General features: G+C 37.5%; 1 protein-coding gene across 4 annotated transcripts in view; it reads left to right on the top strand.

The window, feature by feature from the left end:
* DERA (deoxyribose-phosphate aldolase) overlaps window positions 1–27,626 on the top strand; it is a 358,665-nt gene that overhangs the window by 104,721 nt on the left and 226,318 nt on the right. For 2 of the 4 annotated variants that reach the window (XR_010135729.1, XM_054526891.1), the window contains exon 7: window positions 15,615–15,727. Coding sequence is in view for 3 of the 4 variants with exons in the window: in XM_054526891.1 (XP_054382866.1) it covers window positions 15,615–15,727 (113 nt within the window). In the remaining variant the exon portion in view is untranslated. Of the gene's footprint in view, window positions 1–15,614; window positions 15,728–15,874; window positions 16,650–19,279; window positions 19,430–19,737; window positions 20,339–27,626 lie in introns of those variants that run through there. The other 2 variants (XM_002822988.6, XM_054526890.1) reach the window with 2 other exon arrangements.

The following is a 27,626-nucleotide window of genomic DNA, read 5'->3' on the forward strand; positions in this document are numbered from 1 at the left end:
TTAATTACAAATCTTCTAGGGCTCCCTTCACATAACTCTCCTTCCTTGACAGCCATACTCAGAAAAGGGGAGGGGAAAGGGAGAAGTGCAGTGTTATTTTGGAGAACCCATATTTGAATTGTTCTCTATGTAGATATTTAAAAACACCCTCAAGAGAACTAATACAATATTAAAAATTAGAGAAGTGGTCCTGTAAACACTTGAATTAAATAATCCCTTTCTTTTTTCCAAATGTGTTAAAACCCAAAACCTTACAGTTGTTTGAAAGATTAAACAAGTTGGGTGTGGTGGCTCATGCCTGTAATTCTAGCACTTTGAGAGGCTGAGGTGGGCAGGTTACTTGAGCTCAGGAGTTTGAGACCAGCCCGGACAACATGGTAAAACCCCATCTCTACAAAAAAATTAGCTGGTGTGGTGGTGTGCACCTGTACTCCCAGCTACGTGGAGGGCTGAAGCAAGAGGATCTCTTGAACCCAGGAGGTCAAGGCTGCAGTGAGCCATGATTGCACCACTGCACTCCAGCCTGGGTGACAGAGTGAGACCCTGTCTCAAAAAAAAAAGAAATTAAACCCACTCTAAAAATAGAAGTTATGTACTTTGATTAGTAACTTATTTCTGGCATTACTACAGTTCATTTTGAACACCTTAAGTTTTAAAAGGAAAGGGAACATCTGACTTATTGGACATACTCAAGGACTTTTGTTTCTATCAGGTGCGTCTACCAGTATTTTGAAGGGTTTGCATAATTATGCAGAATCTTCTCCTAGTCAGTAACCAAGGATTATACAGTCAGAGTCCCCACTTTGTATTCCACTTAAATCATACTGTTTTGCATTATTTTAAACGGTTGCAACTTTGTTTTTATTGAGGGGAAGGCAACTGGAAGAAATGTGGTTATCATAAGATCATCTTTCCTTTGGGGCATTGGAGATATTTTCCAACCCTAAAATTGTGATTTCTTTGACTGCCATTATGCTTAAACAAGCATCATTGCTTAATTATCGTGTTCTATTGCATTGCTAACGTGGTGGACTGGACTGACAAAGAATTACTCTGTAGCTCACTATTCAGATTGGAAGAAAGCACTGGAAAGAGCAGGTGTTTGAATTTTTCATTTTTCTTCTTATGCTTTTCTTTCTCTCTTTCTCTTTACCCCCTTTCTCACATCGGTAGCTAATTATCCTTGGATCATGTAAGCATGTCTTTGTGGAATCACAGTCTCCAGATTTAGTATTACTATCACATTGATACCTCCAGAGGGGCTTTCTGCTTCCATATGTACTCTGGCCAGTGCTTCAACCATAACACTGCATCTTTATTATATTGCCCTAAATGATTTCCAAACCTATGTTGAACAAAAGAATACAATATTGAAGACTTTTAATTTGAGGGCTTATATCTTTGCATACCCTGCTTAATTTTTTTCCAAGTGTCCCATTGCAGATTGCAAGTATAAGTTAGTGTCGGAATTACCATATGAAACTCTCTTTCTAACTTTAATCGGTAATTTCTTAGCAATAGAAAACATGATGCTAATGAATAATGTACCCAAAAGCTCTTATTATAGGGTTGGCATGAATTCCACTTAATGACAGGCTTTCTCAAGCAGCAGTTGATTTGAAATCCTACTTTTCATTAGTAAAGTATAAAATGTTAATAATACCTTCCATTGTGCTGTTCTTTTGTAGCATAGTAGCATATATCTTCCCTGTTCACCATGGACTCTTTTTAAGATCTTACTAGTAACTTCCTATATCATAAATAAGATTTGTTCAAGAAATAAAAATGTGTGTTTTCCCATTGTTAGCTATATGTTTTTCTAATAATCACATCTGAAGCTTATTATACAGTAATAGCCTTAAGATATTATTTTTTTAAATATACTACTTTGGTCTTAATACTAGTTTTTAATCTCTTCTTGTTTCTATGAAGTCTGAATGAGATTTTCAAAATTGAATAATAATTTGATCCGTTAATCTTTTGAAGCTAGTAATTTTATTTTCCTCTCTTTGCAGTCTCTGAGGTTCGCAAATGAATAGAGCTTCATTACTGCAGTCTGCATTTAATAACCATTATCCATTATCTTGTAATTAAGACTCCCTGTAACGAATCATGAGGACAATGCAAAAATACATAGTACATTTCTTTAATGAACTGGAAAATGTTCATCTTGTTCTATTTAGTAATGAGTTGCTGAATAGTCATTAAATCCACTGGAGAATAGAGCTAGATGGATTTTGAAGACTGTCTTGAGTTTGTGGTTAATCTATTAGAATTAAAATTTCATCTTCTATTTTTATCAACAGCTGATTAGAAGTCATTCTGTTTGACCAAATTGATTAGAAGACCATATACAAGGGCAGCTGTTGTTTAATGAAAGTTTTTAATGAAACTGTACCATGGAGACTTGTAATTATAGGCCTTAGAAAAGCTTTGAGTTGCCTTAGACCACAAAAATAGTATTGTGCTAAAGATTTCAAATTAGGAAAATAAAAAATACAATTTAATATAATACTATAAATTTATTATTAATTTTAATTTCAAGTAATCACAGTTGAATATTAGTCTACTTAGTGTGTTCCTTTTGACTTTTTCAGCCCTTTCATCTCTTAGTTTAGTCATTTAGTTGAAATTGTGGGCACTGATGAAAGAACATTTATAGGGATAGCTATTGTAATTTGAGATATTTTCTCATAAGATTTTTTCCCCCAAGCTGAGCAGAGGTAAGCTTGGCTAATGTTAGATTTGCGTGAGCTCTGAAGAGAGTCTGTAGTGCTGTGTGGTGTTGGTAATTCAAAATGTAGCATTTATTTCTCTAAGGTAATTTTGTTTTAGCAGAAGGGCAAAGGAAGCAATATTAAAATGAGAAGTAAAACAAAAGTGTGTCCTACTTAGTCCCATTGGAAAATCCATTTTTATTTTGACAGTGGTAAAGTACTGATGTACTTTCTAAAATATTTTGTGTAATGAAAGCTAGGTCTTATTCCTCACTTAAAAAATAGCCAGTGTCTGCATGTCTGAACTATTTTTAATATCTCGTGGTCTCTGACTCTCAATTGTCCTTTCTCAACACATCCAATAGAGACACTAAATTTAGCATCTTAAAACACTGATTTCATGTGATCAGACCTCACGTTACCTAAAGGACAGAGCCCAATGTCTGTAGGTTCAAAGCTGTCTATAATATTTTCCTAAGGGATATTTACAGTCACATCTTCTAAAACATACATTCATATATCTATGTATATGTATGTCCCTCCTCCCACCTCACCTCCAACACAGACTTCTTAGATGTATTCTTTCATTATTTGGTATGCCTTATACTTTCTTTGCTTTTGGTGTTTCTTCTTATGGTGGTGTTCTTCCATGTGTGCTCTCTCATCTTTAAATTTTGTCTCTCCTTCAAGGTCTGTAACACATTCCGTCTGTTCCATGAAGCCTTCCCGTATTATTCTAGCTAAAGTTATTTCTCTAATCCTGTGTAATTCTTATTGATCATAATACTTACTGGGCATATGATATAGTTTGGATTTTTTGTCCCCTCCAACTCACATGTTGAAATGTGATTCCCAATGTTAGAGATGGGGCCTGGTGGGAGGGGATTGGATCATGGAGGTAGATCCTTCATAAATGGCTTTAGCACCATTCCTTTTGGTGATGAGTGAGTTCTTGCTCTGAGTTCACGTGAGATCTGGTTTTTTAAAAGAGCGCGGCACCTCCCCGCATCTCACTCCCACTCTCGCCATCTGACATGCCTGCTCTCTTTGCTTTCTGCTGTGATTGTAAGCTTCCCAGGAGCCTCACTAGGAGCAGATCCCAGCACCACACTTCCTGTACAGTCTGCAGAATTGTGAGCCAATTAAACCTCTTTTCTTTATAAATTACCCAATGTATTAGTCCACAGGCTGTGCAGGAAGCATGGCTGGGGAGGCCTTAGGAAACCTTTAGTCATGGTGGAAGGGGAAGCAGGCATGTCTTAAAGGGCTGGAGCAGGAAGAAGAGAGAGGAGGGGAGGTGCTACACACTTTTAAACAACCAGATCTCTTAGTAACTCACTATTGCGAGAACAGCACCAAAGGGGAAATCTATCCCCATGATCCAATCTCTTCCTACCAGAGACACCTGAACATTGGGGGGGTTACAATTTGACATGAGATTGGGGAAGGGACACAGACCTAAACCATATCACTCAGCCTCAGATATTCCTTTGTAGCAATGCAAGAATGGACTAACACAGAAAACTGATACCAGGAGTGGTGTGTTGCTATAACGATAGCTGAAAATGTGGAAGCAGCTTTGGAACTGGGTAATGGAGAGGTTGGAAGAGTTTGGAGGGCTCGGAAAAAGACAGGAAGATGAGAGAAAGTTGAAACTTATCAGAGACTGGTTAAATGGTTGCGACAAAATGCTGACAGAAATACAGACAGTGAAGTCAAGGCTGAGGAAGTCTCAGATGGAAATGAGGAAGTTATTGAGAACTGGAGTGAAGGTCACCCCTGTTATGTCCTAGTAAAGAACTTGGCTGCATTATGTTCATGCCCTAGGGATCTGTGGAAATTTGAATTTAAGGGTGATGAACTAGGGTATCTGGAGGAAGAAATTTCTAAGCAGCAAAGCATTCATGATGTGGCCTGGCTACTTCTAACAGCCTACAGTCACATGCAGGAGCAAAGGAATGACTTAATGTGAGAACTTATATTTAAATGGGAAGCAGAGTATAAAAGTTGGGAAAATTTGCAGCCTTTCCTTGTGGTAGAGAAGGAATTCAAGCGGGCTGCGGAGCAACCGCTTGCTAGAGTGATTAGCTTGACTAAAAGGGAGCCAAGTGCTCATGTATAAGACTGTGGGGAAAAGCCTTGAAGGCATTTCAGAGGTCTTCGAAGCAGCCCCTGCCATTACGGGCCCAGAGGCCTAGGAGGAAAGAATGGTTTTAGGGGACAGGCCCAGAGCCCCACTGCCTTGCACAGCCTCAGTATACTGCCACCAGAATCCTAGAAGCTCTGGCTCCAGCCTCAGCTGAAAGGACAACTGATACAGCTCAGGCTGCTGCTGTGGAGGGTACAAGTTGTAAGCCTTGCTGGTTTCTATGTGATGTTAAGCCTTGAGGTGCATGGAATGCGAGAGTAAAGGAGGTCTGGCAGCTTCCATGTAGATTTCAGAGGATATGTCAGAAAGACTGGGTACCCAGGCAGGAATTCTCTACTAAGGCAGTGCTGAAGAGAAATGTAGGGTGGAGCCCACACAGAGTCTCCGCTGCAGCACTGTCTTAGTGGAATTGTGGGAACAGGGCTGCCACTCTCCAGACCCCAGAATGGTAGAGCCACCAGCAGTTTGCAACTACCACATGGAAAAGCCACAGGGCAGAGCTTCTCAAGGACTTAGGAGCCCACCTCTTTCACAGGTGTGCCCTGGATGCAGGACATGGAGTCAAAGGAGATTATTTTGGAGCTTTAAGACTTAATGACTACCCTGCTGAGTTTGGGGCTTGCATGAGGCCTATAGTGCGCCTTCCCCCCCCACCCTTTTTTGGCTGATTTCTCCCTTTGGGAATGGTGATGTTTACCCAGCACCTTTGCCACCATTGTATCTTGGAAGTATAACTTGTTTTTGATCTCAGGCTGACAGGTGGAAGGAACTTATCTCCAGATAAGACTTTGGACTTTAGACTTTGGCATTTTTGAGCTAAGGCTGGCACAAGTTAAGACTTTGCAGAACTATTGACAGGGTATTACTGTGTTTTGCAATGTGAAAAGGACATGAGATTTGAGAGGCCAGATGCAGAATGATATAGTTTGGATGTTGTCCCCTCCCAATCTCATGTTAAAATGTAATCCCCAATGTTGGGGGCAGGGCCTGGTGGAAGTGTTTGGATCATGGTAGTAGATCTCTCATGAATGTCTTAGCACCATCCCCTTGGTGATGAATGAGTTCTCACAAGATCTGGTTGTTTAAAAAGAATGTGGCACCTTCCCTCTCTCTCTCTTGCTCCTGCTCTTGCCATGTGACATGTGTGCTCCCTCTTTGCCTTCTGCCATGATTGTAGGCTTCCCAAGGCCCTTACCAGGAGCCAATCCTGATACAACACTTCTTGTACAGCCTGAAGAACTGTGAGCCAGTTAAACTTATTTTCTTTATAAATTACCCAGCCTCAGGTATTCATTTATAGCAATGCAAGAATGGACTAACACAGCATATGTTCAGAAACACCTTAACTACCAGATATATTCTTATTTTCCCCCACACCTAATCTCTAGACAATAAAGGCTTGGCTTGATATTTAAGGACTTCCAGTTTCAGCTTTAACATATAAAGAGCTTGGAAGCTGTCACTCCTGTCCTTAGAGCAACAAAAAGCAGAATTAACTGAAAATGAGTGACTTTTCTCAGACCCATCAAAGACCTGAGGTCACAAGGTAAACTGTCAGCTTGAAATCCAGAGAGACAGATAAATCTTGAGCATCTCAACTGAAATTTGCTTATCTGGAGCAGAAGCTACTAGAACCAAAACCTATAGGAACACTTAAATGGTAATTTTGACAAATTACTGGAGGCTGAGTGTGGCCCCCACACTTTTTTGGGTTTTATCTCCAAGAACCCCATCAGGTTCTCACAGTGAAGAGCCAAAGAAGATCCCTTCTTGGCTCTGGCAGGAGAAGGAGAAGACAATCATTGTGCAATATGCCCAGCATATTCCCCATAGTAAAGCCTACTCTCTAGGACAAAATACTAAGAGTCTTTTCCCTCTTGAGAGAAGGGCATTTCCTCTCTAGTCTTTCTGTCTCATCAAAATGGGGGGAGAAAAGCTAAGAAACATTTGTGACAGTTGCAGCCCAGGGACACAGGACCACTGAAAGACTGAGAGTTAATAATAAGGTTATAGAATACTCCTCCCTCATCTTTTACTACCACAGCAACATGGTTTCAGTATAAGATTACACCTGACAGAGCTAAAATACATAGGCTGTCTGAAGAGGAATTTTAGGGAAGCCCAGAATAAAGAGGGAAGATAAAAACAAGAATACTATGGAAATTTGAAGACTATGGCAGCTACAGCAAACCTTAAACACAGCCCACCTCCTTGCCAGATTAACATAAAACCTTACACCAAAGGCCCATTTGTTTTTGTTCATGTTACCCAATATATCATGCATAGCTTTCAACAAAAAATACGTTGGAAGCTAGAGGCAAGAAAAAAACTCAAACAGTCTTTATAGAGAAAACAAGTATCAGAATCAGATTCAGATATGGCATAGATTTGGGAATTATCTGACAGAGAATTTAAAATAACTATGACTAATATGTGAATAGCTTTAATGAAAAAACAGACAACATGAAAAAAGATGCATAACAGAATCAGAGAGATGGAAACTAAGAAAGAATTGAAAGGAAATGCTAGAAATCAGAAACACTGGGACAAAATGAAGAATGCTTTTGATGGGCACATCAGTAAGCTGGAAACTGCTGAGGAAAAAAATCAGTGACCTTAAAGATAGGTCAATAGAAACTTCTTAAACTGAAATGTGAAGAGAAAAAACTGGGAAGAAAAACCCCTACAGAACAGAACATCCAAAAACTTTGGGACAGTTTCAAAAGGCATAACATATGATGCATAATTGGAATACTAGAAGAAGAAAGAAAATACAGCAGACAACATATTTGAAGTAATGGCCATGAACTTTCCAAAATTGATATGAGACACTGAACCACAGATCCAGGAAGCTCAGAGAACACCAAGTAGGACAAGTATTTAAAAACTGTGCACCTAGACATATTATAGTCAAATTGAAGAAAACCAAAGACAAATAGAAAATCTTGCAAAAAGCCAGAGAAAGAAAACACTTTTCGTTTAGAAGAAAAAAATTACTACAATGGACTTCTCATTGGAAAACATGTCAGCAAGAAGTGAGTGGAGTGAAATACTTAAAAGGGTTTAAAGAAAAAAGCAAAAACAAAAACCCAACAACATGGAATTCTGTGTTCAGTGAAGCTATTTTTCTAAATTGAAGGAGCTCAGACAAACAAAAACTGAAGCAATTCATTGCCAGCAAAGCTTCCCAAGGCTTCAGAGAGCCTGTGTATTTTAGCTCTGTCAGCTGTAATCCACTCTTATTACACTGAAATGTTAAAACAAGTTTCTCAGGGAGAAGAAAACATATAGATCAGAAGCTTTGATCTGCATTTAAAAAGGAAGCACATTAGAGAAGGAGTAAATGAAAAATAAAAATAAATTTTTAACTGATTTAAAAGATAACAGTTTAAAGTAATATAACAATTTATTGAATTGTTATATTACCAGATAGGTAAGTTGAAATGAATGACAACAGTGTTATAAGAAACAGGAGAAAAGAATTGGGAATACTTTGTTAAAAGGTACCTGCAGTACTTATGTAGTGGTATAGTGTTATTTGAAGGTGGACTTAGATTAGTTAAAAATGTATATTGAAAACTCTAGGGCAGTCACTAAAATATGTACAAAAGTATGATTGATATGAGAAGAGATAAAATGGAATAATATAAAATGCTCAATTAAGCCAGGAAAGGCAGAAAAATAGGTGTCAAAATTAACCAAAAAAATGCAACAAATGGAAAAGTTATAAACATGGTAGATATTAATTTGACTATATCAGTAATTACTTTAAATATTAGTAGTCTAAATATGCCAATTAGAAGATAGAGATGATAAAAAATCAAGATCCTACTATATGTTGTCTATAAGAAAGCCACTTTAAATGTGAAGACTCAGAAGGTTAAAAATAAACAAATAGGAAAGATGCACCATGCTAACACTCACCAAAGTAAAGTGGGAGTAGCTATATGAATTTCACACAAAGCGGACTTTAGAAAAAGGAACACTATCAGCGATTAAAAAGGATATTTTATAATGATGAGGGGGTCATTTCTCAAGGAAGACATAACAATCCTATATATGTATGCACCTAGCAACAGAGCATCAAAATATGAGGCAAAAATTTGATAGAACTGAAAAAAAGAAATAAATCTACTATTGTAGCTGGAAACTTCAAAGCTCCTCTTTTAGTCACTGATGGCTGAAGCAGGCAGAATAACAGCAAGGATATAGTTGACCTGAACAGCACTGTCATTCAATATGATCAGATTAACATTTATAGAAAACTTCATCGAACAACAGCAGAATACATATTCAAGTTCACATGGAACATTAACCAAGATAGACCACATTCTGGTCCATAAAACACACCTTAACAGATTTAAAAGACTGAAAATCACACAAAGTATGTTCTCAGACCACAATGGAACTAAGCTAGAAATCAATAGCAGAAAGTTAGCTGAAAGATCCCCATATGTTTGGAAATTGAACAACACACTCCTAAATAACATATGGGTCAAATAAGTCTCAAGAGAAATTTTAAAATACTTTGAACTAATTGAAAATAAAAATACACCACCAAAATTTGTAGGATGTTCCAAAAGCAATGCTTAGAAAGAAATGTATGGCATTAGATGCATATATTAGAAAAGAATAAAGTCAGTATGCAAGCTTTCATCTTAGGAAAGTAGAAAAGGAAGAGCAATTTAAGCCTAAAGCAAACAGGAGAAATAGAAATGAGAACAGAAATGATGAAACTGAAAACAAAAACAACAGAGAAATTTTTTTTTTAATGAAAGCTACTCCCCCCACCCCGCCCCCCGTAAGATTGGTAAACAGCTAATTAGGCTAATCAAGAATAAAAGAGAAAAGACATAAATTACCCATATCGGAAATGAAAGAAGGGTCATTTCCTCTTCCCATGGATATTAAAAGGACAATAAAGGAATGTATGAACAGCTCTGTTTTCACAAATTTGATAACTTAGATGAAATGGATCAATCCTCAAAAGACATGAACAACCAAAACTCACAAGGAGAAATAGTCTGAATAGGTCTATATCTATTAAAGAAATTATTTAAATTAAATGTAATTGCTTTTATAAAATATTTAATGTGACTTTTACATAAATTATAAATATATTTAGACATTTATGTAAATATATAAAATATTTTAATTATATAATATAAAGTTATTTATTTAAAAATTTAACAAATTACTAAAAACTATTTATAACCTTCCAAAAGAAAGCACCAGCTCTAGATGGCTTCATTGGTGAATTCTGCCAAACATTTAAGGAAGATATAATACCAGTCTTCTACAATCTCTTCCAGAAAATAGAAGAGAGAACACTCATTCTGTGAGAAAATTACTCCAAAACCATTACGCCAAAACCAGATAAAGACACTGCCAGAAAGAAAACCTATAGATGAACATCTTTAATGAATATAGATACAAAAATCCTTAACAAAATATTAGCAAAATGAGTCCAACAATGTATAAAAATAATTATATGCCACAACCAAGTGGGATTTATGCCAAATATGCAAGTCTGGTTCAACATAATGTAATCCATATCAGTAAGCCAAAGAAGAAAAATCATATGATTATATCAATTGATACTGACAAGGCATCTGACAAATTCCAACACCCATTTATAAGAAAGACTCAGCAAACTAGAAATAGAGGGAAATATCTTCAACTTAATAAAGAACATCTGCAAACAAACCTCAGCCAACATACTTAATATTGAGAAATTGCGTGCTTTCCTCCTAAGATCCTCTTAAGGATAAGGCAAGGATATTCTCTCTTACCACTGCTATTCAACATTGTACTGGGAGTCCTAGCTAGACAAGAAAAGGAAATAAAATGTGTACAGGTCAGGAAGTTTGGTAGGCTAATGATGACTCCTGAAGATAGGTTCACATCCTAATCCCTGGAACCTGTGAATGTTACCTTCTTTGGAAAAAAAAGAGCTATTGCAGGTGTGATTGATTTAAAGGTCTTGTGGTGAGGTGATCATTCTGGATTATCTAGATGGGTCCTAGATGGCATCATGACAAGTGTGTCAGAAAGACACAGAGGGAGATTAGACTTATAAACAAAAGGCTATATGAAGACAAAAGCAGAAATTGGAGTGATGCATCTGAGAAATGCTGAAAGCCATTAGAAGAGGCAAGGAACAGATTATCCCTAGAGTCTCCACAGAGAGTATGGCTCTGCTGACACTTTCATTTTGGACTTCTGGCCTCCAGAATGGTGAGAGAATACACTTCTGTTGTTTTGAGCCACCAAGTTTGTGAGCCCTTGTTACAACAACCATAAGAAACAGGTATGAGAAGAAAGATATAAAACTGTCTTTGTTTACAAACATGGTCGTAGAAAATCCCCCCAAATCAACAAACTCCTGAAATTGCTAAATGAGTTTACCAAGGTTGCACGATGCAAGGTTAATATACAAAATTCAGTTGCTTTCCTGTCTAGCAGCAGTGTACAATTGGAATTTGAAATTTAGAAAACTATTTGCAAAAGCACCCAGTATCCATGGATTCCACATATTTACAGATATGTGTATATAAATGCGTTAATATACACAGATATATTTCCCTGCTCAGTCAGCTGAGAGAGCTAAAAGCAAGAACACTAGAGCAGCAGTGAGCACACCTAGCACCCATATAGTGGTTTCCAATACCGTTCTCCAGTAAAAGGAGCCAGGCCTCACTGGAGAAATGGCTTATACCAGGACTGGTGCAGAAAACACACAAGATAAACCCTGAGCATCTTGTAGTCTCAGAAAGTAAGTGCTTAAAAAACAGAAAAATCCACATGATGCAACGGCATACAGGAAGCAACTGAAAGAGCTCCCAGTGGCCAAAGCTGGAACTGTGTGAACAATAAAATAAATAAGGTAGTGGGGAATTATAAACCCAAGTGTAAAATAAATATCTTCAAGTGTATACTGATATTAAGTAAATTATTGTAAATTTTAAAATGGAGAGGACACAAACCTTCCCATATAAAAAATTCCAAGTAATTATGTAGCCAAGCCCCCCCTCGAGGAGGTGGATTATAACATCCCACTCCTTAAATGTGGGATACCCATAATGACTTCTTTTCAAAGAGTACAGTATGAAAAATGGGGGAAAAAGGTTAGCTTTACAGTGGAGAAACCGAGCCAACACTAACTACCTCAGCCAAGTGCTCATGGTCAACATCAACAGTGGTAAATCATGGTGCTAGTATGTGCCCTTGACATAATGTGATTAACATAGCAGTTTCCCTCTATGGTCTTCCCAAACCTATAACCTCAGTCAAGTGATGAGAAAAACATTTAACAAATCCCAATTGAGGGAGGGACAGTATTTTGAAAATACTGACCAGTACTTTCAAAACTGTCAAGATCATCAAAATAAGAAGAATCTAAGAAACTATCACAGCCAAGAGGAATCTATGGAGACCTGACAAATGTAGTATGCTAGATGGGATTGGTTATTGAGTCATACTAAAAAAATCTAAAGTGTGGACTTTGGTTAATAGTATATCAGCATTGGTTCCTTAATTGTTACAAATGTACCATAATTATATAAGATAGTAATAATAGGGAAAACTGGGTGTGGGGTATATGGAAACTCTGTATTATCGCTGTAATTTTTCTGTATATTGAATTTTGTTCTAAAACTAAAAGATTATTTAAAAATAAACAAACTATTTTGTTCTGAGCCACCAGCCCAGTTTTGTTACTGGGACTGGAATGAAACACAAGATTATTTTCCCTTCTTCATTAGTCAGTTAAAGGTGGAAAATACTGTAGTTTTCTTTTTCTTGGTAGCTGTGTCCATCCATCTAGAAATTATTTATTGAGCTTCTCCTGTGTATCGTGCTCTGAGGATACAGAAGAGTATAAGAAAGATGCAGCACCTGCCCCTAAACGTCCAGAAAGGGGCACAGACATGCGAATAATGTGTGGGCCACTGTAGCTACTGCTGGGCTACTGTTGCTGCCATAGTAGATCTTCTGCTTTGCTCTCCCAAATATGTTAGAAAGAGAGTGTCCACCCCACCCTTCTGAAGGAGTTTGGCTCTTTTGATTAACTTTAGATGGTGTGGTTTTTAAGAGATCATGCCTTGTTTTCAGATCTCCAAATGTAGCCTTAGTCTTTTTTTTTTTTTTTTTTTTTGAGAGGGAGTCTCACTCTGTTGCCCAGGCTGGAGTGCAGTGGCACAGTCTCGGCTCACTGCAACCTCCACCTCCCAGGTTCAAGCAGTTCTCTTGCCTCAGCCTCCCAAGTAGCTGGGACTACAGGCACCCACCACCATGCCTGGCTAATTTTTTTTTAATATTTTTATTAGAGACGGGGTTTCACTATGTTGGCCAGGCTGGTCTTGAACTTCTGACCTTGTGATCTGCCAGCCTCGGCCTCTCAAAGTGCTGGGATTACAGTTGTGAGCCACCACGTCCAGCCAGTAGCCTTGGTCTTCTGTCTTAATCTTCTCTTCCAAGATGCTTAACATAATTTAGGTGATATCCATTATTATACCCAAAAGCCTTCTAGTGAATCAAAAGATGCCACATATTAGAAAAACACATCTTGATATCATTATGGATTCTTTGGGGATGTTTCCCTCACCTTCTTACATCTATGTGGAGGCTTTAATCTCTTCTTTTTGATTGTCTCATTTCTGATGTTGTAGGCATCAGGCATCATTTCTATAGTCTGTTCATCTATGCATTTATTAATGAACTTAGTATATGCCTAGCTCAAGGCCCTTACACGTTGTTTTCCTGCTTGTAATGCTATATCCCCACATTTCCTTCATTCAGTCTCTATTTGGATTTGATTAATTAGAGATGTTCTTATGATAACTCTTTAAATATAGCTGCCCCTCACCAACTCCATCACTCTCTATCTCATTACATTGTATTATATTTCTCCATAGAACTTATCTCCACTTGACATTTGTTTCTTTATTGTCTTTCTCTTCTAGAACACCTGCTCACAAAGGCAGGAACTTTTTGTTCATTGGTTGCTCTATTCCCAGCATCTTTAGAGCGGAGTCTGGCACATGGTAGTACTCAGTAAATATTTGTTGAACAAATGCATGCATGGTAGTCATGTCTCCACTTTCTCCCAGGCAGCCTTACAGACCCAAAGAAATGAAGGCTTCCAATGACCTGCTCTGATGCATCAGTGTCCATGGAATTTGTACAGATTGCAGTCCTACTTAAGTCCTTGCTTCATTTCTATTTGTATAATAATTGACAGTTTTCAAAGTGCTTGCTATGCGATTGTCCCTTTTGATGCTTTGTGTAATACTATGAAGCAAGTGGGAATTTCTAAGACCTATCTTACAAATGAGGAATGTAAGGGGATGGAATTTCAAAGGTAGTTATCAGAGCCAGAGCTAGAAACTAGATCTCCTCACTCTAGCTCATCTGGTGATTACGCGGGGTTTACGTTTCATCTCCACCCATGTCTACGTTGTATAGTTTTGAGGGAAAGATCTTGAATTTTTTGTTTTTATGTTTTTCCATATGCCTTATACACAGTGTGCTTAATAAAGGTGTGTTGCTTTGGGCCTTTTGGCCACTTCAACTTTTATCTTTGACTTCGTTAATGGACTTTGGGAGGATCTCAGAGACTTGTTTTAGGTATGGTGCCACAGATTCCATAGGCTAGGGCCATGAATTTGCACACAAATCACCTAGGAACTTTGGTTATGTTAGATTCTGATTTAGTTGGTCTGGTGTAGTGCCTGGGAGTATGCATTTTTAACAGCCTTTGGTAGTGCCCATGCTGCTGGTACATCTTCCACACTGACTATTTCAGGGCCTTGTAACATGTGAAAGATGTATTCTTTGTTTGGCTCTCTGACTGTGTGAACCTAGGTAAGTTTATTGGAGACGCTGTGATGTATTGTTTAGGCTAGATTACTTTGGTTAAAATCTTACCTTTCCATTTACTGTGTGATCTCAGGTAACTTACTTAACTTCTCTGTGCCTCAATTTCCTCTTTAAAAGTAGAGATCGTATTACTATGATCTCTATTTTTAGCTCATGCAGGTATTGACTGAATTAATACTTGTAAAGCACCTAGATTCATAATGCATGGCACTCAGTGAATCTTAACTACTGTGATCATTTCTTTGTCTCCTTGTGTTATTCTGTTAAACTACATTAATAGGTTTAAGATACGTTTGAAGGAAGGAAGTTGTTTAAGATATTTGCAAGGTATGAAATAGCACGGTCTCTTTCATGGAAATGCTAATCTGGTTGGAAGACAGTTCTTTCATTAATGAACAATGCAATAGAAATCAGCTAATGGTGATTCTTCTTGAGCTGTCACAACTGTATACTGTGTACTTTTCATTAAGCATGAGCAAATTAGGAGAAAATGAGTAGGCACTCCTGTTGTAGTAAAATGTTATGATGTATAATATTAAGCATAAGGCATAAAATTGTTTTTATTCATCTCAGTTATGTATTAAATGAACCAACTTGATTTTAATTGGCATTGTAGAAATATGGAGGCAAGAGTATCAGAGGTCAGTGAGAATATATTTGGTGCCTAATATAGTGATGATGGTAAGGGGGAAAAAGTATGGACATAATCATTTTAAAGGGAGATTTTGGTTCTAGTTTTTCCAATAATTAATGAAAAATAGCATTGGGTTTCTTCGGGAAAAAATTTACACAACTCATTTCTCCCACTGACTCAAAAGTGTAAAAAAAAATCTTTAATTAACATGGAGTTTTTCTTCTTTTTGTTTTAGGATCAGATTTTATTAAGACCTCTACTGGAAAAGAAACAGTAAATGCCACCTTCCCGGTAGCTATAGTAATGCTGCGGGCCATTAGAGATTTCTTCTGGAAAACTGGAAACAAGGTATATTATTGCCAGCAAATCTTTCTTCAGAGTAAAGATAATGTTATTTATAATACTAGTTACAGCCACAATAACTGTCTTTATATGGAGAAGTTGTGAATGAATTACCTTTATTAAGATAAATGTTTAATTTACCTTTCATTATAGAAGAACACATTGATGGAGAAAAATTGTGATTAACAGAAAGTGAGTTGTGAGTGTGGGAGTGAATATGTGTGATCAAGATGTAAACTCACTTTATGTCCTTTTGTTAACCGAAGACAATTTTGTCACTGACAAGAGATTCCTAAATGGGTTCTTTAACGAACTAATTCTGCTGCAACACGGAGGCTTTCTCACAAGGCGTTGGCCAGTGAAAACAGGTTAATGCAGAAATTAAACTTCCTTGAGGAACGGAAAGAATTGCAGAGTAACATTTATTGAATGATAAGCTGTGGTGGTGATATGAAAGGTATGCAATATAATGGGAAATAATCTTTTCCTGTCATTATTGAAGGACACACATAAATTGGTTTTTCTGTTGGGAAACCCCCGGTCCAGAAAAACTTATTACTTTTAATAATATGAGGTGAAGAGAAAATTCTCGAGGAGATGAACTTATTAAACAAAATAATGAAATGCTGTGAAACAGCAGGGAAAAGGTAGCTAGACGTTATATAGCTCTTGAATTAAATATCAATTTTTGCATTTTATGGCAGTTGGATGTGCTCTTTGGAAGACTGTTAAGCTGAGGAGGGTGTATACTAGCTTTTGTCAGCTTTTCGAAAAATAATACATATTTTTTGAAACATGAAGTTAAAAGGAAAAATGCATATGAGGTGCTTTTTTAAAAATGAGTTTGGATTTTCCTTTTCATCTCAAGTTACTTGTTTAGCTGCAAATTATCTCAAAGGATTTTTTTTTACATGATTGGAGAGCAAGGGTGTGTGTGTGGGGGGGGCGGGGGGGTGTTTAATGACACTTTCCCTTCCTGAGAGGCATCTTTTAAATCCACTCTCTTGATTTCTGCCGAATAGAAACCCAAAAAAGACCTTTAATCTTTTGTCCGTTGGATGTGATAACTTTATATGTAAGTGTAGCTTCAGTTTATTTTGGAATCGTGACCTTTTTTTAAATATACTGTTTTATGAGAGGAAATAAACTCCTCCCAGAATTTTCTCACTTAGAATAACTTCACATCTTAATTACGAATAGAATAAATATCTATTGTGACCTACATGAGAAAGCTGATCCAACTCGAATAACCTCTACCTGGTATCCTTTCTGCAACGATCCAAATAAGTTAAAAGATTTTTTGTTTAAGCTGTAAAAATGATAAATCTATCTTTGGTCCTCAGTTGAAACTACCAGCACTCATTTGATTGTGATTCTCATTCTTAGCCAAAGAATATCAAAACCAAATGTGAAGCTTTTCATACTTATAGATGCCTGGGCCCCCATCCCTGGTGGTTTTGGGTCTGGCGTAGTCTTCAGGCATCTGTTTGCATTAAGTTCCATTGCCAGGGTTCAGACCTGCCATTGGGGACCCAGTCCTGTTTTGTTCTCAACAAACATTTATTGGGTAGTTAACCATGTGCCATGTTAACCTGTGTTAAATGCTAGGAATGGAAAAATGAGTATGTTCCTTCTCAGGAGAGCTCTTAGACAACAAGCAAAGAATGTCAATGAAATTTTTAAGTGCTCAGTGTTCCAGGCCAGAGTACAGAGGGAGGGACACTTTGCTGTCTTTCAGTCCTTTCTTTTTAATTGTATTGATTCTTTTCCTCGGTAATAAATAAGTCCATCCTAGTTTTATTAAGAAAAAGACAGGTACAAGCCAAATTGTATTCATTTAATCATATTCAATTTCAAACAAAGAGGTTCTGTGTATGTGTTTGCAAATCAGATGCAGCCTTTCGGGTTGTTGACAAGTTGCTTGGGCAGCCCTTAGACTATAAAGTTTCTACGTCATTGATTTAAGGGTGTTTTAAAATGTGATAGGCTACCTTCCAGACCATGATTAGTGTCACTCCTGAGAAGCAGAGGTTTAATATTTCATAACTGATTTCATTGCAGATTTATGTTTTCCATATTCTCTCTCTTTAAAAAAAAAGGATAAACTTATGTTAGAACCTCTCTGGAAACAGACTTTCTGACACAAACTGAACTGTATAGAAGAAAATCTGTAAGAAGCACTGCCTAATTGACAAAAATGCTCCTATGATTAACATGTATGCTAATATCAACTAATTGATTTTTTTGGCTTCTTCTCAACAAATAACCTCATCCTACTTAACCCCCCTACTACCTTACAGAGTCATAGCTTGGGCTCCAGAGTAATAGCAGATATGGTTGGAATCCGTGCACTGCTACTGCTTAGTTGTGTGACGTTGTGTAATTGAGGCAGGGAAACCAGTTAAAAGACTTCTACTGATATTTCCTGTGAGAATTGATAAGGGTCTAAACTGAAACAAGTGAGGGTGCAGTGGAAAGTGTGCATATGGAGGGCTAAGGAAGGTAAGGAGGTAGAATTGGCAGGACTTATTGATTGGGTGTGGTGTGGCCAGGGAATGGTGGAGTTTGGATTAAACTATAAGGTTTCCTGCTTGGGTTGATAATAGACTATATTCATTTAATGTCTCCCTTCTCTAGCATTCTGTTAGCAGTCATCTGCTGGTGCAACCAATCACAGCCCTGAGTGATAAAATGTGAGAGATTTAGTACTCAGGCTCTGAGGTGTTGTTTTGACCACTACCATCTACAGATTCCTGACTCTACTGGATAGTCAGTTTCCTGAAACATGTAAATCCAGATTATGAGAGTTTTATTGTATATGGAACATATCTTTCATTTCCTAATGGATCCAGGGACATCATTTACGAATATCAGATATTGGCGGAATTCGGCTGTGTTATGGTCAACCTTAAAGACTACTGGACTGTGAGGAGCCCCTCACGATGTTTTTCTACTGCCCTTATGTAACTGGTCTGCCAGCTTTTTAGAACTGTGTGTGCCTGCAACTTAGAAAAAAAATCCCACAGTTGATTAAAACAACTGTCAACTTTCCTTGCTTTTTTGCTGCCAGTTTGGTTAGGGTAAGCTTGCAGCCTTGCTGATTCTGTCCTTTGATTTTAAATGCACATGTCTTTTGAACCTCAACATGAAGGCTGAGAAGTGACTCTACAGGCTTACTTGTGGAAATGTAGAATGAGTGAGCTTTTGTGATCTGTTTTCCTATTTATTGACACCATCCTTGTTTATTCCAGGTTCACAGCTATAGTCTAGATGGTTGAGGTTTATGACTTTCCAATAAGTGAAATGTTAATGAGGATTATTAACCCTCACTAGTGTCTGTTCGGAAGTAGTGACATTCTTCCAAAAATCTTGGAAAAGTTGTTCTGTAGTGTGAATGAGCATGAGTCACTGATCTAAGCCCTTTCACTGGATGAAGTGAAAAGATTTTTTTTTCAACAGAAGAGGGAGAGAGAATCAAGACTCTGATAAACATAGTACTATTTTTAAAAGAAATCCAATAACAATAAAGATTGTTCTATTCTCTGCCTTCCCATTTAGATAGGGTTTAAACCAGCAGGAGGCATCCGCAGTGCAAAGGATTCCCTTGCTTGGCTCTCTCTTGTAAAGGAGGAGCTTGGAGATGAGTGGCTGAAGCCAGAACTCTTTCGAATAGGTGCCAGTACTCTGCTCTCGGACATTGAGAGGCAGGTGAGTAATCATCTCTGTCTTTGGAATAAATTAACAAGTGTTTTTTGAGAAAGGAATTGAAAAGTCAAATTGAGAACTGGAGATAAAAACTCATCTCACTGACCTCATCCTACCCAATCCTCTACCTTTTCTTCCAAGCAAACCGCCATCAGAAGTGAGTAGGGTGGAGATTCTGCTGAAGCACATAATAGTGAGGCTTTCTAATGAAATGTTCGTTAAAACTATTCATTATTATTTGATAGTATAATTATTAACTGATGTGTATAATTATAGAATGATTGTTAATTAAACTCTGCTTTTCCTCACAGATTTACCATCATGTGACTGGAAGATATGCAGCTTATCATGATCTTCCAATGTCTTAAATTAGTCACCAGTTCCTGAAAAGATCTTGACGACAACGTTTAAAAATTATTTTTCTACATAATTGCTAAAATTATTTAATTAAAAAATTGGGCAATAGGTAACTGGCATTCCTTTCTTTAAAATTTCTACCGAACTTAAAGAATGGAATGGAAAAAGCAAACTCATCCACATGTGGTACTCATTTCAGGCACATCTGAAATGATCTTAATTACTAGAAGATCTGCACTATTAATTTTGTGAAGAGTTTCTCCTAAAAACTTTAAGTAAAATGTTAATGGTAGCTTTGATAACATCAAATTCTAAGGGAGAAAAAAACAATATTAAACTGCCCAAGCAGTGTGCCCTAGCAGAGGAAAATGCAACATCTCGCAAGTGCTGCTGTAACGACTTCAGGAGTCACTGATTCAGCACTAATTTCCTGCCGTGAAAACTCATCTTTCATTTTTGCCGTGGATATGCGCTTTTATTAAATGTTGTGCTAATTAAATTTCTGGCATTGTCATATACAACTATGAATATCATTAAAATTTTTAACATAATAAAGTTCCTATAGTTTATTTTTTTTTAAAACTTAAAAATTGTTACAATACATAATGAAAAAATAATCCATTAAACATAAAAAGAGGTTTGATCAGTGAGTCTCTGAATCTCTCTAGTTGATTCCTTGGGTATATATCTGTAAAACACCCCAGTACGTTATTAATGAATGCAACTTATGTATGTGTTCTGAAACTCTTCAAATTTTCTGGTATAGTGAATGGAGGAAAACAGTAGATATTAACAGCACTTGCTGTGTAATAAGCTTTACCTATATCAATTTATTTAACTCTGTTTTAATCCTCATAATAGTAAGGTAAATACAGTAAGGGTTTTGATTCTTACAGCAGTAAGTACTGATGTAATCATCCTTTTATACAGACAGGGGACTGAGGAACAAAGAATTTAAGCAACGTGCCAAAGGTTGCTCAAAATTAGCAGAGTTAAAAATCGAGCCCAAGCAGACAGGCTGGCTCCCAAGTGCGTGCAGTCACCCCCATGTCTCCCTGTCCCTTGGTACACGTAGTCAGGTGTACATAAACAGAGCTCCCCATCAGCTGACGGGACGGTAATCTGCCTCGTGGTGGCTGGCTTTTTTTGCTCTGTCTGTCCCAGCCTCGCTCTTCCGGAGATTCTGCTTGCTAGCATCTCTACCACGTTACAGAATGTGTTTCTGTGAGTGGTGATTTTCATCAGGAGAGTCTTTTTCTTCCCTGAATGGCTCTCTAGTTGCTCATAAGCAAAAACCTGGACTGGAAGTCAGTTTTGGTTTCATCTTCTCACCTGCTGAATTCTAGCCTGAACTCTCCCTCTTCCTGGGTCCAGTCAGTTCACATCTCTTGACCTCAGTTTCTTCATCTGTGAAATCAATGGGTTGGGGCAAATGGTATCAAAGTCCTTTCAGACCTAAAATTATATTACCTTAAGGATAATTAGAACAAATTCAAGAAATGTTTTATGGCTAAAAAGAGAAAACACTTTTGTACCAATCTAAATTAGAATTTGCCTCTCGGGAGACAATTTAGCAGGTCCCTCAGAGCACCTCTCTAACTGTAAATGAAATGACTAACATAAGAATAGAAAAGAAATTGTTTTTCCCCAATGCCTTAGCAGGATGCCAACTTTTGACTTGTGCCTTTGGATATGGTCAGTGGCTCCAAATGCCATATCCAGCCTCACAATATGCTAGCCCAGGTGCCCACCAGTGCAATGGCCAGTCACCTTCGGAGAAGAAACATGACAGAAAAATAATTAGTCTATCACCTTTGAAGCTATTCCAATTTTACAGGGGTTTCTATTTTCCTCCCATTAAACCCAGCTGGTCATTTTAGTTGGTCAAGTGAACAGGCATCATTATCTTCAATTTTAATTTATATGAGGCATCCACTGAAATTGACCTCTGTGGACAATTACCGATTCACATAGGAAATTAAGACTAATGAGTCCCTCAGACCTATTAGAGGCTGATGAGCATGGCCTGATCTAAAGGTAAGTAATGTTATATTTGGGGGGAAAATTTATTCCAAGGACTGTGGGGCTCTTCATCTGGGAATGTCTGCCCATCCTTACCTGGCTCTTGAAATCAAATGTAACACAGATGATTTTAATAGGAACACCCTCATTAATGTTGATTGCTATGAAAACATAAGAGGAAGAGGTCATTTCTGAGGTGACTATGATTTACTACAAGCTGATTTGTGTACTTCAGAACATTGGGATCAGATGCTTTATACAATCAGAAAATGACCTTCTATGTTCTGTGTTTAAAGCTTCTAAGTTAATAAAAGCACCCTGCCTTGTTGCAATTGTTCAGTAAAGCATATTAGGCTTTAAAGTTATTTTTGAAACAATCAATCATATAATTTGGGAGCATAGAGAGACTTTAGAGAACATCTAGTTCAACACTGTCTTTTTTTACATTGAGAAAAGAAGCAGAGTGGAGAAGTCACTTGTTCAAGGTCACATAGAATGTCAGAGCTGATGCCAAAACGTACATCCCCACCACATGACGAAATATTTTACAACACATACCCTGGTCTTTGGAACTGAAAATTTCTTGCTTGTTTATGCACCCTGCTATACCTAATCATGTTTGTCAGCATGTGAACTTAAGACTTACAAGAGATTCACTTTTGAGTCTTCGAAATGGTGTTTTAGAGACCAACCATCTCAATCTAGCCCAAGTGATAGTGTGATAGCATGGCTGATTTCATCTGTTAGAATCTCAGAATTTTGGATGACCTCTAGAACTGATTTTTTTTAAAGGTTGAGTGTTACTTTGTTTTGTTTTAAGGAAGAAAAAGACGTGGGGGCTTGTTTGGATTCTAATTTGTATACACATGGAGAGGAAATGACGTGTAGTCACAAAACAGTTTTATAATTAAAGTATTCTTGCCTCATTCTGGATTATTTGAACACTAATGAGAAATTCAGACAAATTGGTTCACATGAAAAATAATTTGTAAAGAGACCTGTGGTAGCAGTGGGAACTGTTAGAGATATCTGGAAGTGCATCCTCACAACAACATAACACAGTCTCTGAGCAGAACAGTTTGCTATGTCATACATACATGTCTTACAGAAACCAAATCTGTTTCTTTGGAAAAATTAACTTACACTTCTAGTACAGAGAGAAACCAGCATTAATTTTTCTTCCATCAACCTGATATTGTACACATCATAAACAGGGCCACAGTGCAGAGGTATAAAGAAGAAGAAATAATTTGAGTAGATCTTACCTTCCAAGACAGTGAAATGTTATGCCCATTTTGGTGCTAGGAAAAAGGTATGAGGTGAAATCAATTTCTACATTTATTTTCCTGATCACACTCAGGAGTTCTGCCTCCCAAAGAAAATATGTATTTTACAACCACCACCAAGTGATCCTTTTTAGAAATGACCACAGGTAACATCTGGCTGATACATAAAATATGTAGTAAAAGTAATCATTTTTAATTAACTAAAACCTGCTCAGGAGAGAGTCAGAGGAATATTCATCTGGTCAATTCGCACTTAATAGGACAGATGAGGATCAGGATGTTTAATGCAATATACGTGAAATACTTAGTGACCTTACAGTGAACTAAAACTTTTTATTGGGAAAAAGAACACAGATGAGGAGGAAGAATTGGAATATCTAGAAAGGACAGACCTGAAATTTGATATTTTTAGAAGTACGTCTTGTAAAACAGGTAGAATGTAAGAAACCTAGGTCGTATGGCATTAGTTTCTGTTTTCCAATGACAGGGAATATTTTCATTTGAACAGTAAAATAAGGTTATACTTTATTCTGGAGATTGGCAACGAGTTTTAAGAAGTGCTAAGTATCTTATAAGAAGTGATTATAAGTAAAATTTAAAGGAACTGGGATTGTTTAGCCTGAAGAGAAGATCAAAGGGTACTTAATGTCTGACAATCCCAGGAAAAGTTACTTCTATATTAGAGTTTAGTAACACAGTCCTGTATCTCCTCTGTTGAAGAAGAAATGGAATTTATGCTACATGTGAAGTTAGGTTAGTTCTAGGTAAGGACTCCCTTAATGGACTAGAATGTGTTATTAAGAAGGTACATTTTACTATTCTCAGTAGTAGACTTGTCTTTTTGTTTGATGGTTTAGTTGTGCTGCCAAAAAAAGTGTTTCTCAAATGGAATCACTGGGAGGATTATATGAAATAAGTCTGATCTCCACCCCCAGAATTTCCAATTCAGTAAGTTAGCTGTAAAGCCTGAGAATTTGTATTTCCAACAAGTGCCCAGGTGATGCTGATGCTGTGCTCCAGGAACCACACTTTGGGAACCACTACATTAGAAATCTTTGCACTCAATACCTGGATTCCAAATTAAATGCATCTATTAAGCAGTAAAATCCACCAGCTGCAGCACTTCTTTATCATGAAGCTCTAGGATAAATGTGTATATTTTGCTGCTTTTCATAGCCAAGAACAGGAGAGGGGACAGTGGAAATGACATTATCCCTTAATCCTTTCACACTAGGCAATGAACTTGATTTCATTTTGGGTTTAAAAGCAAGCTTTGGAGCCTAGAATAAATTAGATGAATTTAGAATCATTATCCATAAAATCTCCAAAGGATTTTAGCAAGCCAAGATTGTAAGATTCAGCAGTATTTGATTCTGCCAGTCTGGAATGCTATAATTTTTGGTGATTTATATATAATATACATTAAAATCAAGACATATTTTAACAGAGCCCATTCTTTAACTTAGAATAGATAAGGTGTTTTAGGGAATGGCATGTTTCACAGATACTTGGCTTATTTTGAAAGTACTGTGTAGATGGTCTCTAGAGCACGTGAAAATGTTAGTTCCTTGGTCTTTTCCACATTAAAGGATGTTTTAAATTTGGTTTTTGCTTTGTAAGTGTTTGCTTTGCCAGTGCTATACTGCACGTAGGTAAGGTTCTTAATTGTAAGCAACAGAACTCTACCTAGTTTAAGCAAAAAAATATTCTTAAAGCATGCTGTCTTACAGAATATGCAGGATGGCCAGATAGTGGGAAATTTTAGTAGACCGTTCTTGCATCGCTCTAAAAAAATACCTGGGACTGGGTAATTTATAAAGAAAAGAGGTTTAATTGGCTTATGGTTCTGCAGGCTTTACAGGAAGCATAGTGCTGGCATCTGCTCAGCTTCAGGGAAGCCTCAGGAAACTTACAATCATGGCAGAAGGTGAAGGGGAAGCAGGTACATCACATGGTGAAAATAGGAGCAAGAGGTGGAATGGGGAGGTGCCACACACTTTTAAATGACCAGCTCTTGAGAGAATTCAGTATGGCAAAGATAGCACCAAGCCATGAGGGATCTGTCCTGATGACCCAACCACTTTCCACCAGGTCCCACATTCAGTATTGGGGATTATAGTTCAACATGAGATTTGGGCAGGAACAAATATCCAAACTACATCAGAAATACAGGCAGCTAGGTAAGAATAATGCCCAAACTACTCTTTAGAACTGCTCTTAATCGCTTCTTGGGCTTTTGGCTAAGATCAAGTGTAGACCTGATGGTACTGCCTCAGGGAACTTGATACCAGAACCCCCACTTTTGCCTTCCCTGAAAGTTGAGTTTATCACAGTGGCCAAAGATGAATTCCTCATGTTGATCTCTTGGGTATCAAGTTCCTGTCTGGTTATGTCTAATTGTTACAGTGTTGGCGACATCCCTGTACCTTAGCTGCAAAGGAAGCTGAGAAAGCCAAGTTTTGGCTGCCTTCTTGGGGAACGGGGCATATCATGCTCAAAAGATAGAGGATGGTCAAGCATCATCACAGTTGTCAACTACAATATAACAAGGTGGTACTGGAGAGACAGTTAATGCTTTGTATTAAGAAAGAACTTGTTGGCCCTGTACTGTATTTCTATTTTCAGTTAGTCTCTAAAGCTGAACACTGCAAAGTTACCCCTTGTTTCTTGGTCCCATATGATAGGTCCAGAGAAGTCCTATGGAGTCCTTTTGTTTAAAGAGAATTGTACTGTCACCAGCAATATGCCCTTTCCTCCAAATATGTACACTTCTGTTTATTTAGACAGCTATTGACTTCCTACCAAGAGTGTGATGAAGTTATTTATTTCTACTTTCTCCCCCTTATCTTCCTTCCAAACTTATCTGATTTTTGATGTCACGTAGCTTTTATAACATATTCTTGAGGCTTGGAAATGTACTTATAGCTCTATTTTTTCTTTTTTTTTTTTTTTTTTTTTGAGACAGAGTCTTGCTCTGTCTCCCAGGCTGGAGTGCAGTGGCGCAATCTTGGCTCACTGCAAGCTCCGCCTCCCAGCTTCACACCATTCTCCTGCCTCAGCCTCCCGAGTAGCTGGGACTACAGGCGCTTGCCACCATGCCCGGCTAATTTTTTGTATTTTCAGTAGAGACAGGGTTTCACCGTGTTAGCCAGGATGGTCTTGATCTCCTGACCTTGTGATCCACCCACCTCGGCCTCCCAAAGTGCTGGGATTACAGGCGTGAGCCACTGCACCCAGCCACTCATAGCTCTATTACATGATTTATCAGCCTTAATAATAATCTTCTGTTCTCTACAGATGAGAAAATCAGCATACCTACCCACCACCTTGTCCTCTTCTTCAAACTATTGGTGTATTCTACATCATTAGAGTTTACAACGTTTAAATTCTGTTCTGTGACCATAATCTCCACAATTCTTTTTGTCTTAGTTGCAAGTTAAATGCAGTCAATATTCATGACTCTGTTTATCTATTCTTTTCAAAGTTTGGCCTCTAGTAGTTTCCTGAAGAAGGGCTTTGGGACTACATTCCCTGAGTTTTTGCAAGTTCAAAAATTTTATTGTCTTTACACTTTAGTGATTATTTGGCCATGTACAGTTCTTGGATCACACACTTTATTTCCTTGAGGACTTTGTGTTATTGCTCCAGTGTCTGCTAGCATTGAACACTGCTGTACATAGTTTAACAGTCTGACTTAAACTTTTTGCCTCAGTCCAACAACAGATTTTTCTTTCAATGCCAGTAACCTTAATAAAACAAGATTCAAGGTTGAATGTTTCGTATCAGTTTTTCCTGGGGTTTAGTGTGCCCTCTCAGTCTATAGATCCATAACATATTTCTGGAAAGTTACTTTGAAGTATATATTTAACATTTTTCCTTTTTTATTACTATTTTTTAACTTTTCTTCAGGATGCCAGTTATTACATATGTGTCCTGTCTAGCTATTATGTTCTCTAGTTCTGAGGGGTTTTTTTCCTACTTCATTTAGTACTATTTTCTATTCCTGTCATCCTTCTTTCTTGCCATGTTTTCAGCACAATCTGGTTGCTTTCAGTGAAATGTTTGTTTTCTGAGCTCTACCAAATTATATTTCATTTTCTACTGTCTGGTATTATTGTCCCTGAGCTCTTGTATATTTGATGTGAATTCTTGTTTTATAGATATAGTAGCTTTGTTTCAATTGTTTGTTTGTTTTTAAGACTTTGGCAATATGTTTGGCCCACATTTTTATCTACTTTATGGAAACATTTTTCTTGGTGAGTATTCTTTGTCTTCTATTTTCCCCCTTATTTATTTTCTGTCTTATTTTCTTGGAGTAGTTTTGCATAGATGCTCATTTTTTAATGAAATAAGTTTTTTTCTGGACCAGGTACTGGCAAGAGGTTTGTGTGGAATAAATGCTACATCTGTCCATATTCTAGGCTGGCAGGAATTCTTATTGTTCACAGAGACATACGTTGTTTATGACACAGGATTATGTATTTGAGTGAATTATTTTGGCCTTAACTCTCCCTTGCCACCAGAGATTAGCAGCT

The sequence above is a fragment of the Pongo abelii genome, chromosome 10 (assembly GCF_028885655.2).
Source record: "Pongo abelii isolate AG06213 chromosome 10, NHGRI_mPonAbe1-v2.0_pri, whole genome shotgun sequence".
Lineage (NCBI taxonomy): Eukaryota > Metazoa > Chordata > Mammalia > Primates > Hominidae > Pongo > Pongo abelii.